The 17,006-nt window shown below is 45.1% G+C and overlaps 1 protein-coding gene across 7 annotated transcripts in view; it reads right to left on the reverse strand.

Moving 5' to 3' along the window:
* Window positions 1-17,006, reverse strand: part of LOC104656671 (protein HIRA) — a 103,143-nt gene that overhangs the window by 77,853 nt on the left and 8,284 nt on the right. For 4 of the 7 annotated variants that reach the window (XM_010356359.2, XM_010356358.2, XM_030915569.1 and 1 more), the window contains exons 2-3: window positions 3,175-3,237; window positions 953-1,063 (exon numbers count right to left, since the gene is read on the reverse strand). In XM_010356359.2, the coding sequence (XP_010354661.1) occupies window positions 953-1,063; window positions 3,175-3,237 (174 nt within the window). Of the gene's footprint in view, window positions 1-743; window positions 1,064-3,174; window positions 3,238-17,006 lie in introns of those variants that run through there. The other 3 variants (XM_030915568.1, XM_030915570.1, XM_010356361.1) reach the window with 2 other exon arrangements.

The raw sequence follows: 17,006 nt of genomic DNA on the forward strand, positions 1-17,006 counted from the left end.
ATAGAAGGCTTCTTTCCAAGAAAATAAAAAAATGATAACCAAATCTCATTATTTCAAAGGGGCCATCTATTGATGAGATGTATTTCTGAGTAGAGATTATTCTCAAAAAGAGAGTATGTGCTAAAAAGGGTCAGATGCTTTTTCTAGAATTTTCAGGTGAGCAGTCTGTTAGGGTATAAAACTCTGACTTCATCTCATCTGTCAGAGCCAGCCCTTTCACATTCGGATTTTCCAAACTCGCCAGCACTGCAGATTGACTGACTCTGCGCTTATAAACTAAGATCAGCAGGAATTCCCCCAGGCCTCTGATGGGCCACAGCCTCCAAAAGTACTCACAACTTGGCCTTTGGGAGACCTGAAAGATGGCTATCAAAGTTGTAGCCCCCATACGGCCTGTGAGTAACTTATGCTCCAAGTCTGAAGATGCTGAGAGGCATGTTGAGAGGACAAGAACACACAGAGCAAAGGAAGGAGCTGATGTCCAAAGGTCAGTGACTGTTCATTAAGCATCTCAGGGGTGGGAAACTAAGGCACTACAGCAGGAAAGGAAACCATGACACTGTCTGATGGCCAAAAGGGTCCCGGCAGAGAGCCTCGGAGTGACACAGTGCCAACCTGAGATGTTTTGGTAAACTGTCTCTTGCGCACCCTTCCCCAGAACCCTATTGTGTCCAGGTCGCTGGCCCCAAAGCCCCATGGAATCAGGCAGTAACGACTCATGAGCAGGAAATCACCAGAGGTACCTGCAGACTGTCCAAAGATGGTTCTGTGGGCGGGCCGAGTCTTCTGCCGAATAACTCACCCAGGTGTGCAGCCAACATCTGTGCCTTCAGACAGCAGGCCGAGGGGAGTTACCGCCGCACGGGGCCTTATCTTTCTAATTACAAACACATGTGCTAACCTTGGGCACTCTGCCAACACGCAAAGCCTGCAAAGGGCCACTCTGTAATACCTAAGTGATTGTCCATCTGGCAAAGCATCTTGGGAATATTTTCATCCTTCTCGTCATCCTCCTGGAGGACTGGAGACATATTCCAGATCACAACCTTCCCAGAATCCTGCCCTGGAATGAAGGAGCAGAAATGACTGAATGTGCAAGGAGTAGAAATTTGATATTAATATTTAATGTCCAATTAAATTAGGAGAAGTCCTCACTTAGCTTCCATAAATAATAATTAACTAGATCTAAGGAGACTGAATTTAAATTACTAATTTAAGTTACAGAAAAGATGATAAGTACTCATGGGGACCAAACAGAGAGGACTTAGCAGTCAGCAGAAGTCAACCTGACTTTACAAAAAGAACTTTAGCAATCAGGAGGGAACTGAGCTCAGGTCTAGCCTCTAACACGGATCCACCACGGTTCCCTAGAAGGTCTTCATGCCCCCCCAGCACCTAGACTCCGACTCCTTGACTCCTCATCTGTGAAATGAGGAGAAGGGAAAGTCAATGTCACAAGACCTTTTCCGTTCTGTGTACACCCTAAAAGGAAAAAGAAAAGCACACCACAGCCCCACACAGTGGGGCTCGCCTTCCAGGGGCTGCCTGGAATTTAGGCTGTTCCAGAGCTGACTGTTTTGAGACCCAAATGCATCCTGAACACAGGAAAAAGGACTCATTATCTTGTTATCTACCCTTTGCAGTTACCTACAGATGAGAGACCAACCAAAAGAGGGGATTCAGGGCTCCTGTGCACGAGGTGATGTATTGCTTGGCTGAAAAATATACTCATGCCTTTTAGTAATGATTTATTTTCTTTTTTTTTTTGAGATGGAGTCTTGCTCTGTCTCCCAGGCTGGAATGCAGTGGCATGATCTCGGCTCACTGCAACCTCTGCCTCCCAGGTTCAAGTGATTCTCCTACCTCAGCTTCCAGAGTAGCTGGGATTACAGGCGAACACCATGACACCCAGCTAATTTTTGTATTTTTAGTAGAGATGGGGTTTCACCATGTTGGCCAAGCTGATTTGAACTCCTGACCTCAGATGATCTGCCTGCCTAGGCCTCCCAAAGTGCTGAAATTACAGGTGTGAGCCACCGTGCCCAGCCTTAGTAATGATTTCTAAGCTTTCCATCACTGATATCTAACAAAGTTTAGCCCCTCACTTAATTTCCTATTATAATGGGGCCAAATCCAATGAACATGCCAAAATTACCATAAAGCACGTTTGAAACTGCCCCTTGGCCAATATGTAAAAATAGTTCCAAACATCTCTGCTGCACCAACGTGGTAAAATGTGTGTCTTCTGGGTACAGGTGCAAACCCTCTAATTCCTCCAGCTAAGTCCATGTGTTCTCTCTCATGTGCTGTACCTCCTCTTGGGTATAGTCCACAGCATGGAAGGAGAGAAAGGCTTCCCTGCCCACAGCTTCCCTACGCTCCCTTCCAGCTCCTTGACTCCGGGTGGAACCATCTGCTGGAAACCCACCCTGCAGCACCTGGCCCGAGGACCTAGAGCTCATAAAGTCACTCTCTAAGTGCTGCCTGGGGAGGCCTGGTTGGAGGGAGGCCCTGTTCTGGGGTGAAGACGACAGGGGGCTGGGCTCTGTGGAATGCTACATTGTGTCACTATATATACACCTTGGTGTCCTAGCATGAAGAACAGCTCTGTCTTTCCAAATAGAACCATGTAACATTGCAAAAGATGCTGGCTGCAGCAGAAGGGCAATACTACCAATAACAGTTTCAAATGGTGTGGGCTTTCTTACTTGCTCACAGGGTACTTTCTCCTTAACCTAGCTGAATTCCTTTGACGAGAAAATGGGCCTAATAACTACATGATTGCTTTAGAAGCTTAAACTACTCTCATTCCCTTTTCTCAGATAAGAAAAATACTGACAGAGCCCTTGCCTCTGGGGCTGGGCTTTGCCCACTGCACCACCTGCCACCTCGATGCTCAACAAGCTTGGGGATACAAACTTATTTTAATATTAACCCAATAAACAGAAATTAGAATGATAAACCTGCTGCCAAAATATTTACAGAGAGCACACCAAAACCATAAAAGGATTTTGATTTTATCCATTCAGATAACACATTATAACTATACATTTTAAACAGCGTTGCATCTGTACTGAAAAATAGCAAGTACTCCCTCTACAGTTAAATGGACAGAAGGAGAAGAGCAAGGTGCCAGGACTGCCAAGTTTCCCTTTCATTATTCCATAAACATACCTTGTCCTCCAGTTGCGAACTTGGTCCCGTCAGGGTGAATATCAACTGAAAAAATTGGCTTGCCTGGAAACAAAGAAAAAAAAATACGACATCTAAATTGGCTTTTATTCACTGAAGAGTATCAAACTCAACAGATTCAGTTAAAGTCTAAACTGCTAGAAGATTCTCCAAACATTAGACTGCTGAAAGTCCAACAGTGGGAGGAAGCATTCCATCACTGAGAATGGCTGAGCCCACAGGATGCCTGGGCATTTGTCTGCCATCTTGCAGGGATGTGTGTTTGTAAAGGCTACGAGCTGTTCATGATTAAAGTTCTGAGTCACAGGTACTTAGTGAAAAGGGCACACAGCTATAACTCCAGACATCTCCCTATTGTGCAGATCTGTACTTGACTGGCAGCCTGGACAGAAGGAGCACTATTTGTCTTTTCTGGCTGACAGCTGAGCAGGACCAGGGCTGGCTGCAACCAAGGAGCATTTCTTCGCTTGTCATACTTCTGCTTCCAAACAGCCCTCTTTTGTTTGTGCTGTGAAGTTCACATACAGTCTGCCATCTCAGCATCTCCTCTGGCTGAACCTCCTTCACAGTTTGTATTCTATGTTAAATTAGCTGTTCAATTCCTTCAGGAGAAAGGACTGTGGCTATTAGTTCTGAGGCTTGCACTAGGATCCCATGAAGCTAGCTGGCTGGCTGGGTGGGTGGATCAGACAGGCAAAAGCACTGTAGGAGCTTGAAACCCAGCAGACCATAGAAGGGACTCACGCCTGGTGGGCATTTGTCCAGCTCCCTGCTTCTAGGACAAAGGTACAAGAGCTACAAGTAGTATGTCAGTTGCTGTTGAGTTCATCACATCTTCTCCCTCTGGTATAGTACCCAGTGTATGGTAGCGCAGTGATATTTGTTCAGTGGCAAAGGAGATACATGACAATGAACTGAGCATCAGCAATTGCTGATATAGATGGGCTGCCGCCAAGAGTCTCTTAATTGAACATGTTCTGTCTCTGTCACCCAAGAGGAGGCAATGTGGACACAGTACCAGAGTCACCAGCCCCAGGATCATTCAGCAAGTACTGGGATCAGGGGTGTGTGGAATTGAACATGTTCTGTCTCTGTCACCCAAGAGGAGGCAATGTGGACACAGTACCAGAGTCACCAGCCCTAGAATCACTCAGCAAGTACTGGGGTCAGGGGTGTGTGGGCAGGCAGTGGCTGCCTGAGAACTGTGAAGTCCTGCCAGGGCTCCCATGCAAGTGCTGAAAACTAAATGCTGGTGCCCAAAAGGCACTGCCCAGCATGGGACCCAGGCAGCACCCAGCTGTGGAGAGCCGTAGCCGTGCAGTCAAATCAAGCATGAACTTGAAAGAAAATACACTTTCCTTCTTACTGGTCATTATGTAGTACAGGTTGAGTATCCCTTATCTGAAACACCTGGGATCCGTTTTAACCAAAGGGAAATGACAGAAGCAATGTTGCTCCAGTTCCAGGTGTAGGCCTAAAGAGTCTAGCAGTTCAACTTTGGCTCTCTGGAGAAATCTAGTTACCATGTGCGAAGTCCAAGTACTCTGAGACCACCACGTTTTGAAGAGGCCCAAACTGGCCACATGTAGAGCATCAAAGAGCCCGGACAAGTGAGAATCAAGGCCACAGACACAGGCCTGGTGAGGTGTTCTATCCCCAAGCTATTCAAGCCATCCCAGCAGATTCCATACAGCCAAGATGAGCTGGACCTGCTGAGTCCTGACAAGCTGCAGAATTATGAGCAAATAATAAAACTGTTATTGTTTTAAGCCAGCAAATTTAGGGGTTTGTCATATAAGAGATAACCCAAAATTCCAATTCATTTGCTTTTCTGCTTAAGCCAACTTTAGCTGGGCATTTGTCATTTTAACAAAAAATATTCTAGCTGACAGCCTTGGTCTTGACAGGCAATCAGGGCGGAACATTCCCCTCCCCTTGGAGTGCTTTTCAGTTCCATAAGTCTGTGAGACATCGTATGATATCAGTCCCCTCAAGAAGCACATCAGAAACCCTTACCTGCAAGGTAAGGTTCCCCCGACAACCCAAGAGCACACATAGGCTGAGCCAGGCTCAGCTGCACAGGTACCAATTAGAGCCTGTGCGCTTTAGATCATGCCCACTCACAGCATCAACTGTATGTTTTCTCACTCAGTCTCTGTTTGCAGATTTCTACTATGTGCCAGGCATTAAGCTAAGCAATGAGAAAGTAAAGATATATAATCATACAAACTCCCCTAGTAAGATGTCCGCTGATGGACATTTCACAAGTAGAAAACCACCTGACTCATTCAGCCTCGTGCTTCCTGTAAATATAATAACTGAATTGGGTCCCAAAGGTTGAGTAAGAGTTAGTTAGCCAGAAGATCGGGTGAGGGAGAGGGATTTCAGGCTGAGGGGATGCACAGCATGGAATCAATAGGCTGACGTGCTGCTGCAGAGCAGAGTGCAGGTAGGGTATGAGAAAGAAAAGGAGACAGAGATGGCCAGGGCTCAGCAAGCATCAGTATGGAGCTCAGACATTTCTCTAACAGTACTTTTAAGGCAGGGTAATTCCAAGGTCAGATTCACATTCAGGCTCCACAATAGCAGTGTGGAAAATGGGGGTGGGGCCTCAAGGCTCCAGGGGAAGGCAGGGATGGAGACTGGCAACAGGTTTTGGTTTTAGCATTAAACATCATGGGCTGAATCTTCAGCCCTGCCACTTACCCAGCTGCAAAGTCTTGAGATTTTATTTTTTATTTTATTTTATTTTATTATTTTGAGATGGAGTCTTGCTCTGTTGCCTAGGCTGGGGCACAGTGGTGCGATCTTGGCTCACCTCAACCTCTGCCTCCCGGGTTCAAGCAATTCTCCTGCCTCAGCCTCCCGAGTAGCTAGGACTACAGTCGCATGCCACCACATCTGGCTAATTTTTGTATTTTTGTATTTTGTATTTTTGTATTTTTAGTAGTTGTTGGTCAGGTTGGTTTTGAACTCCTGACCTCAGGTGATCCACCTGCCTCAGCCTCCCAAAGTGCTGGGATTACAGGCATGAGCCACCACATCTGGCCACACCCATTTCTTAATCTGCAAAGATGTGGAGGACACATTCACCATTACAAGCACCTTCTGAGACAGATTAAGATGCTATGTCACGTTACTTCTAAGATGCATCCATTTCACACGATGAGGACACACCTTGGTGGAAGTCGTACCTGGTTTGTTGGCACCATGTTTCCTTTCTTAGTGCTGTGCAGTAAATTAGATGAAATATGGTAGGGGACCTACACAGACACCAGCGCAGTGCTGGCTCCCCACCTCCTTACAGCACTAGACCTTTCCATCCCAAGGAAAGCAGTCACTCACATTCCATCATTGGGAATGAACCTCTTCTTTTCTTTTTATTTTTTTTCGAGACAGAGTTTCACTGTGTCGCCCAGTCTAGAGTGCAGTGGCGCGATCTTGGCTCACTGCAAACTCCGCCTCCCGGGTTCACACCATTCTCCTGCCTCAGCCTCCCGAGTAGCTGGGACTACACGTGCCTGCCACCAAGCCCAGCTAATTTTTTGTATTTTTAGTAGAGAAGGGGTTTCACCGTGTTAGCCAGGATGGTCTCGATCTCCCGACTTCATGATTCACCCGCCTCAGCCTCTCAAAGTGCTGGGATTACAGGCGTGAGCCACCACGCCCGGCCAGGAATGAACCTCTTCTAAAGGGGTCTTTGAGGTGGAGCTGAGGAAAGGGACCTTCTGGCCGAGCTAGTTAGAAAACTCTTCCTGTGGCACAGCACGATGACGACAAAGATAAGTTCCCAACTACCTCCAGTGTCTGGACTTTCTTTGTAATAGAGACAGAAAGAAAAGACAAACTAACACACCCTAGACTCTAGAGACACCAAGCAATCACCTATCCTTAGATCAACCCCAGATCAGAATGTTGTCCCTGCACACCTAATACAGAGCCAATATATATAGCCAATATAGTCAGTCACAGTCTACTGTCTGGGGGTTTGCTGATTTGACAAGAGCAGCACGAATGCTTTCCATCTGGCAGGGAATAAAGAACACATTAAGGAAGCTGGGATTATGACAGGGCATGCTTGGGTAGAATCGTACCCTCCTTCACACCAGGGGAAAGATTCCTAGAAGAGGACTAAACATGGGAACTTAAACTCTGAGTAGAGAGAGGTGGCCAGAGGCAAAGCAGAGAGGGCATAATGGAGAGCTGCTGGCTCTTCCCTCTCAGCAGACCTTCGGCTTGGCTCCAGAAAGTCTCTGAGCTTTTATGCTCTGATAGTTCATTGGGTAGAGCTGACTGGAACACACGTGCATATGTCCTTTTGGAATGAAGCTTGGGAAAGTTGAGGCCTTTGCCCAGCGAATGTTGCTCCTGGGAACACTTTTCCTGCACTGCCCAGTAGAACTTGGTTTTAACCAATGTTGACAAATATAGAATTAAAAATAAGAAAATGTTTGAAACATTTATTAAATGAAACAGTTACAAAACAATACTAAAATATAAGGTGGGGCTGGTCATGGTGGTTCATGCCTGTAATTCCAGCACTTTGGGAGGCTGAGGCAGGTAGATCACGTGAGGTCAGGAGTTTGAGACCAGCCTGGCCAACATGGTGCACCACTGAACTCCAGCCTGGGTGACAGAGTAAGACTCTGTCTCAACAAAACAAAACAAAACAAAAAAATATATATAAGGTGGGTGCAAACAACACAAACTTACATATTTATTTATTTTGAGACAAATTCTCACTCTGTCACCGAGGCTAGAGTGCAGCGGCACCATCTCAGCTCACTGCAACCTCTGCCTCCCAAGTTCAAGCGATTCTCCTGCCTCAGCCTCCCAAGTAGCTGAGACTATAGGTGTGCGCCACCATGCCTAGCTAAAAAGTATCGGAATTACAGGCTTGAGCCACCCCGCCCAGCTGCAAACAACATAATCTTAAATGTAGAAAACTCTAAAGATTCCGCAGAAAAACTATTAGTGCTAATAAATGAATTCAGCAAAGTTGCAGATACAAAATCAACAAACAAAAGTCATCTGCATTTCTATACACCAACAATGAGCAATCTGAAAGGGAAATTAAGAAAACAATTCAATTTACAACAGAATCAAAATGAATAAAATTTGTAGGAATAAACTTAGCCAAGGAGGCGAAAGACTTGTACACTGAAACTATAAAACACTGCTGAAGGAAATCAAAGACACAAATAAGTGAAAAAACAGTATGTATGTGCTCATGGACTAGAAGATTTAATAACTTTAAGATGTTAGGCTGGGAGCAGTGGCTCATGCCTGTAATCCCAGCACTTTGGGAGGCTGAGGTGGGCGGATCACATGAGGGCGGGAGTTCGAGACCAGCCTGACCAACATGGAGAAACCCTATCTCTACTAAAAACACAAAAATTAGCCGGGCATGGTGGCACATGCTTGTAATCCCAGTGACTTGGGAGGCCGAAGCAGGAGAATCGCCTGAACCTGGGAGGTGGAGGTTGCAGTGAGCTGAGTTTGTGCCATTGCACTCCAGCCTGGGCAAAGAGCGAAACTCTGTCTCAAAAAAAAAAAAAAAAAAAGTCAAAACTCCTAAAAGTGATTTGTAGGTTTAATGCAATCCCTGTGAAAATCCCAATGGTACCTTCTGCAGAAATAAAAAAAAAAAAATCCATCCCATAATTCACGTGGAATCTTAAGGGACCCTGAACAGTCAAAAGAATCTTCAAAAAATACAAAGTTGGGGATCTCACACTTCCTTCTTTCAAAACTTACTACAAAGCTACAGTAATCAGAACAGTGAAGTACAGGCATAGACAGACACCCAGAACAACAGAATACAGAGCCCAGAAATAAGCCCTTCTGTATAGGGTCAAATGATTTTGACAAGGGGCCAAGACCATTCAATGGGGAAAGAACAGTCTCCTTCACAAATGGTACTGTGAAAACTGCACATGCAAAAGAATGAAGTTGGATCCCTATCTCGTACCATATACAATTAACCCAAAATGAATCAAAGACCTGCATATATATCTTAGAAGGAAACACAAGGGAAAAGCTTCACAAGATTGGATTTGGCAGTAATATTTTTTCCTTTTTCTTTCTTTCTTTTGTTTTTTTGAGACAGCACCTCATTCTGTCACCTAGGTTGGAGTGCAATGGTATGATCTTGGCTTACTGCACCCTCGACCTCCCAGGCTCAAGCAATCCTCCCACCTCAGTCCCCTGAGTAGTTGGGGACTGAGTGCACCACCACGCCTGGCTAATTTTTGTATTTCTTGTAGAGATGGGGTTTCACCATGTTGCCCAGACTGGTCTCAAACTCCTGAGCTCAAGCGATCTGCTACCTTGACGTCCCAAAGTGCTAGGATTACAGGCATGCACCACTGCATCTGACCATGGATTTGGCAATAATTTCTTAGATATGAGACCAAAGGCACAGGCAATAAAAGAAAAATAAACTGAACTTTATCAAAATTTAAAATTTTTGTGCATCAAAGGAAAATATCAACAGAATAAAAAGGCAACCTATAGAATTGGAGAAATATCTGCAAATTACATATCTGATAAGGGATTAATGTACAGAATATATAGAGAAATCCTAAAACTCAACAACAACAACAACTTCTCAACAACATGACTCAAAATTGGGCAAATAACTTGAACAGGCATTTCTCCGAAGAAGATACATAAATGAGGCAGGGTGCGATGGCTCACGTCTGTAATCCCAGAACTTTGGGAGGCTGAGGCAGGTGGATCGGCTGAGGCGGGTGGACCACCTGAGGTAAGGAATTCAAGACCAGCTTGGCCAACATGGTGAAACCCTGTCTCTTCTAAAACTACAAAAATTTGCCGAGCGTGGTGGTGGGTGCCTGTAGTCCCAGCTACTCTGGAGGCTGAAGCAGGAGAATCGCTTGAACCCAGGGGGCAGAGGTTGCAGTGAGCTGAGATCGTGCCAATGCACTCCAGCCTGGGCAACAGTATGAGACTCTATCTCGGGGAAAAAAAAAAAAAGATATACAAACAACCAACAAGCACATGAAAAGATGTCAACATCACTAATCAGTAGAAAAATGCAAGTCAAAACCCCAATTACGTATCACCTCACATCCATTAAGATGGCTACTAACGGCTGGGTGTGGTGGCTCATGCTTGTAATTTCAGCACTTTGGGGAGGCTAAGGTGGGCGAATCAAGAGGTCAAGAGATCAAGACCATCCTGGCCAACATGGTGAAAGCCCATCTCTACTAAAAATAAAAAATTAGCTGGGCATGGTGGCGTGTGCCTGTAGTCCCAGCTACTTGGGAGGCTGAGGCAGGAGAATCACCTGAACCTGGGAGGCGGAGGTTGCAGTGAGCCAAGATCCCGCCACTGCACTCCAGTCTGGCAACACAGTGAGACTCTGTCTCAGGAAAAAAAAAAAAAAGAGATGGCTACTAACAAAAAACCTCAGGAAAGAAGTGTTGGTGAGGGTGTACAGAAATTGTAACCCTTGTTAAAAATATAATTACCATGTGATCTAGCAATTATACTTCTGGGTATATAACCAAAAGAAAGAAGGGTCTTGAAGAGCTATTTGTACACCCATGTTCATAGCAGCACTATTCACTACAGTAAAGAAGTGGAAGCAACCCAAGTGTCCCTTGACCAATGAATGGATGAACAAAATGTGGTATATCCATACAATGGAATATTATTTAGCCTTAAAAAGGAAAGTAGTTCTGATGTACACTACAATGTGGATGACCCTCAAAGACACTATGGTAAGTGAAAAAAGACAAATATTGTAGGATTCCACTTACATGAGCTATCTATGAATAGTCAAATTCATAGAAACACATAGTAGAATGGTGGTTGCCAGGGTCTGAGTTGAGGGGAAAATAGGGAGTTGTTGCTTAACTGGTATAAAGGTTTGCAAGATGAAAATGTTCCAGAGATTGGTTGCACAATAATGTGAATTGTGACAGTACTGAATTACATACTTAGAAATGATCAAGATAGTAAATTTTATATTGTGTGTATTTGACCACAATTTTTAAAATGCTAACAAAAACCAAACAAAACCAAAAATAAAAATAAATAAAATGGAGGAGTGTAGGAGGGAGGTGGGTGTAATTATAAAAATTGTAGGCGGGGTGCAGTGGCTCACGCCTGTAATCCCAACATTTTGGGAGGCTGAGGCAGGCAGATGATGAGGTCAGGAGATCAACACCATCCTGGCTAACATGGTGAAACCCTGTCTCTACTAAAAATACATAAAAAAATTAGCCGGGCATGGTGGTGGCAGGTGCCTGTAGCCCCAGCTACTCGGGAGGCTGAGGCAGGAGAATGGCATGAACCCGGGAGGCGGAGCTTGCAGTGAGCCCAGATCACGCCACTGCACTCTAGCCTGGGCAACAGAGCAAGACTCCGTCTCAAAAAAATAAAAAATATATAAAAATTGTTGGAACTGTTCAGCATCTCGACTGCAATGGTAGATACATGAACCTGCACAGGTGATAAAATTGTACAGAATTAAACATACACATGTACAAATAAGTACTGGGGAATAAATAAATAAAATAAATAAAACTGGGGAAATAAATTTAAAAAAATAGGTAGCATATGTCAATGTCAACTACAGTTTTGCAAAATGTTACCATTGGGAGAAACCGGGCAAAGGCCAGAAGTGCCTTCTCAGTATTTCATACAATTGGGTGTGAATCTATAATCATCTCGATAAGAAATAAACACACACACACACACAAGGCCTGTTTTTAAAAAATGATATATACATGTGTGTACTAACATACAAGGCAGTAGAGGTAAATATCCAAACACCAGAGGTTAGGTCATAATAAAAATGATTCTTTTCATGTGCAGGTGACAATATGCACACTCTATAAGCAGCAATCCCTCTGGAGAAACTCATCACCGAAACACACTAATGTGACCTATATGCAAGTAACTCCTATGGCTGACTGCCTTCTAGACACCTCACCCTGATCTTCTCTATAATGGTCTGATCTTTCCACCAAACCTGCTCTACCCACTGTCTTCCCCAACACAGTTAAGGCCAGACCTTGAGAGGAGAGGCCAACAATCCTTGCACAATGGCCAACCCACCCCCACAACTTTTCTGACCTCATCTCCTACTAACCCCCACCATCACTGGTCCTACTCTTTTCTTGGACTGTACCAGGTGCACTCCTATCTTGGGCCTTGTACTGACTCTTCCTTGCCTCCTTCAGGTCTTTGCTCAATGTCACCCTCACACTGACGTCTACCCTAACAACTCTGATTTAAAGGATTACTTCCCCAACATGGCACAACAAATCCCCTTAGTCCTGATCTATTTGTTTCCTCGAGAATTTCTTACATACTAATTTCCTTTATTGTATCTGTCTACTCTGCCCACTAGAATGTAAACTCCAGTAAGTAGATCAGCTCTTTTGTCTGTTTTATTCACTAATTCATCCTCAGGACCCAGAGCTGTGGCTTGGCACATAACAGGCACAACAATAAATACTTGTTGCTGTTGAATGGCTAGAGAAAGCTCATGACAGAAGCACTGCATTCAAACACACCTTCAGTATCACCTGTGTAACAATCTTTGGAAGGCAGGCTCCTGATCTCCTGCTGTATGGACTCAGATTTCACCAGCTGCCTGCAGGTGGGAAGCACATCCTTGGCTGGTTCACAGAGTCATCTGCTGCTGTTATCTCTACCACTTTCGACCACAAAAACTTATCCCCATCTTCTTTAGTAAGCACAACACAATGACATCTCATAGGTGTCAGATGCCTAAGAGATTGAAAACAGCACAGGAAGGAAGCTGTTGCACCATACAACCACTGTGTGTGTGTGTGTGTGTGTGCGTGTGTGTGCGCGCGCACGCCACAAACTAAAGTGGAAAAATGTCACAGGTATATCATGTAGGAGACCTTAATCACTTCTCCTGAAGCATCTGCCAACATATGATCAACAAAGTTTTGAGACTGGGCACAGTGGCTCACTCCTGTAATCCCAGCACTTTGGGAGCCCAAGGCAGGCAGATCACTTGCTCTGAGGAATTCGAGAGAATCTGTAGAGATGGTGAACCCTCCGTAGATGGGGTTCAGATCCACAAATTCAAAACAAAACACAAAAATTACCCAGGAGTGGTGGTGCAAGCCTGTAGTCCCAGCTACTCAGGAGGTTGAGGCGGGAGGATCTATTTAGCCCAGGAGGTTGAGGCTGCAGTGAGCCGTGATCACGTCACTGCACTCCAGCCTGGGCAACGAAAAGAAACTGTCTCAAAAAAAAAAAAAAAAGAAAAAAGAAAAAAAAAGTTTTGGTAAAAGGCATTTCTGTTTATTTATACTTCTTTCCCCTCTCATTTTGCGGAACAGAGGTATTCCCTAAAAACTATCTGCACAGGAGAACTACTTGAGCCCATGAGCTCAAGGCTGCCGTGAACTAAAGTCATGCCACTGCACTCCATCCTGAGCGACAAAGACCTTGTCTCTTTAAAAAAAATTATCTGCAAGGGTACAATGTATATCACTCAAGTGATGGTTGCACTAAAAGCCCAGACTTCACCACTAAGCAACAAATCCATGTAACAAAATTGCACTTATATCCCTTAAATTTAACAACAAAAAGTTATCTGCAAAATGTACTCCTATAAATCTAGTCCCTTCCACCTACTTCCATTAGAAAATTAAAAGCTACATTTCCACAGGGGGAAAAATCTGCCAGCTCAACAACAACCACAATTAAGAAGACAATAAGAAACCTACAATACTATTTAAGTGAAAAATGCACAGCAGGCTGGGCGCAGTGGCTCACGCCTGTAATCCCAGCACTTTGGGAGGCCAAGGCAGGTGGATCACTTGAGGTCAGGAGTTCAAGACCAGCCTGGCCAACATGGTGAAACCCCGTCTCTACTAAAAATACAAAAAATTAGTTGGGCATGGTGGCTCATGCCTGTAATCCCAGCTAATCGGAAGGCTGAGGCAGGAGAATTGTTCAAACCCTGGAGGCAGAGATTGCAGTGAGCCGAGGTCGCACCATTGCACTCCAGCCCGGGCAACGAGAGCAAAACTCTGTCTCAATTTAAAAAAAAAAAAAAAAAAAGCACAGCAACATTTTAGCTATGCCAGTTATCTGTACAAAGCAAGGTCTGTAAGGGAGGCCATACACCAAAGACACTGGATTTGCTACGGTGACTGATGGGGATTTGGCTAAAGTCTTAAAAAAATTCAGACACTTGTATAATGTGCATACACTAAATGTGTCTTCTCAAATCAAAAAATCACCCAGTTGTTTTTTTCCAAATGGTCTGAAAGACCACATTAAAAGTTTTAACAATGTGTTTTCCTCTGTGCATTTTCTAATTTTTCCTAACTTCTTTCACAGTCTTACTGAGCTCAGTAGGCAGCAACTCTGCCCTTAGACTGGAACTCATCCTTCTGTTCTCTCTTATCTCTTTTGTGTATGTGTGCGTGTGTGTATGAGATGGAGTCTTGCTCCATCACCCAGGCTGGAGTGCGGTGATGTGACCTCGGCTCACTGCAACCTCCCGCTCCGGGTTTCAAGCAATTCTCCTGCCTCAGCCTCCCGAGTTGCTGGGACTACAGGTACACACCACCACACTTGGCTAAGTTTTTATTTTCAGTAGAGACGGGTTTTTGCCATGTTGGCCAGGCTGGTCTCGAACTCCTGACCTCAAGTGATCTGCCTGCCTCAGCCTCTCAAAGTGCTGGAATTACAGGTGTGAGCCACCGTGCCTGGCCTGTTCTCTCTTATCTCATACCCCATATTTGACACTACCTTCCCAACATACCCATAACTCAAACTTTCTGGAGAGATGCAAATGTTCCTTATCTGCCGGGCGCGGTGGCTCAAGCCTGTAATCCCAGCACTTTGGGAGGCCGAGACGGGCGGATCACGAGGTCAGGAGATCGAGACCATCCTGGCTAACACGGTGAAACCCCGTCTCTACTAAAAATACAAAAACTAGCCGGGCGAGGTGGCGGGCGCCTGTAGTCCCAGCTACTCAGGAGGCTGAGGCAGGAGCATGGCGTAAACCCGGGAGGCGGAGCTTGCAGTGAGCTGAGATCTGGCCACTGCACTCCAGTCCGGGCGACAGAGCGAGACTCCGCCTCAAAAAAAAAAAAAAAAAAAAAAAAAAAAAAAAAAATGTTCCTTATCTTTATCAGGGAACAGGTTACAAAGTACATTAATTTGTCAAAATTCAACACATTATACATTTAAGGTCTGGACATTTTATTATGTAAATTATACCTGAAAAGAATGTGTTTTTTATATATATAATAATACACATAAAATATATAATGTATATGTTATATACATTATATATTATATATAATATATAAACATACATAATATATATAAAACACACATATAAACACATATATACATGTAATGTATTACACACACATACACACACACAGAGTCTCCCCCACCAGCTCCAACCATTTCTCTCCATCACAGCCATCACCATCCTGATCCAGACCATATCTTGCTTGGATTACTACCAGTAGTTAGCGTTATAACTGGTCTCCTGGCTCCTCTCTCCCCCGGTCCCCCACAACGAATCTAGTCTCCATGTAGCAGTCAGAAAGATCTCTAAAACCCACGTCAGATCACAGTCGTCCTCTGCTCCCCTTGCAGGGAGAATCAAGGCCTTCTAGTAGCCTACTAGGCTCTCCCAGTCAGTCTGGTATTCTCTCTCTGGCCTCCTCTCTCACAGCTGTTGCCTTGCTCCAACCACAATGACATCCATGCTACTGCTCAAACCCTCCAGGTAAGTTCCAGCTTTTCTTTCTGCCTGGAATGGTCTTCCCTAAGATGGCACCTTCCTCATCTCCATCAGGCCTGCAGTGAATGCTGTGGTATCATGCCCAGGTCCCTACCCTCCAGGGACTAAAGCACATTCCCATAGCTATCTGTGGAGTGTTGGCAGCCCCAACAGCTCCCTGCAGAGTCTTTCTCCAGGTCAGACCTGCCCTCAGTGGAAGAACTCCTTTGGCAGGGTCAGGTATCCTTCCCAAAACAGCCTATATCCAGGCTGTGGACACAGGAGTAAAGGGCCTGGGTCCCCCACCCCAATCCAGGACAACTCTAAAGGGCTTCCCCAGCGCCAGAACTCCCAGCAGGGCTGGCTGTGGTTTTCTCTGTGCTTACATCACAGCTTGCCTTCTCCCTCTGTCTGGTCCTGCTTCCCTCCCTCCTTCATTGGTGTGGATCCCAAGAGCCCTCCCCAGCAATCCTGCATGCAAAAATCTCCAGCTCAGAATTTGACTCCTGCAACAAGGTCCTTGCTCAAATGCTACCTTTTCACTCAGGCTTTGCCAAAGCATCCCATTTAAACCTGTCTATCCCCGGCCTCTGCCTCATCATTCCTCATCTCTAAGTCTGCTGTTTCTCCAATTCACAGGATCTTGTTTGTGATTCCGCTGTGTCTTACCAGGAAGCTCCCCTCCCACATCTCTTTTCCACTTACACAGGAAACCCCCAGCAGATCCCATCTCAGTCTCACTGGCCAGGACGCATAACAGGCTGCTCCTCAAGAGCCTGGCATGTTGCTTGGTTCACTGCTGTTTTAAGAGCTGAACACACACACACACACACACACACACACGCACACATGCACATACATTTTCAGTTCTTAAAACAGTAGTGAATTTATCAAGTGTCTTTTCTATGTGAGACCTTCTGTTAGAGAATGAAGCAGACCTGGAGTTTGCTCCAATGTAGGTCTATCCCCGGACCTGTCCCTTCTGTCTGGTCATCACCACAACGGCTTTTGCCAGGGTAGCCTCCCAGGGAATTGGCCTACCCCAGGT

This window comes from Rhinopithecus roxellana, chromosome 13, assembly GCF_007565055.1.
Source record: "Rhinopithecus roxellana isolate Shanxi Qingling chromosome 13, ASM756505v1, whole genome shotgun sequence".
NCBI classification, from domain to species: Eukaryota; Metazoa; Chordata; class Mammalia; order Primates; family Cercopithecidae; genus Rhinopithecus; species Rhinopithecus roxellana.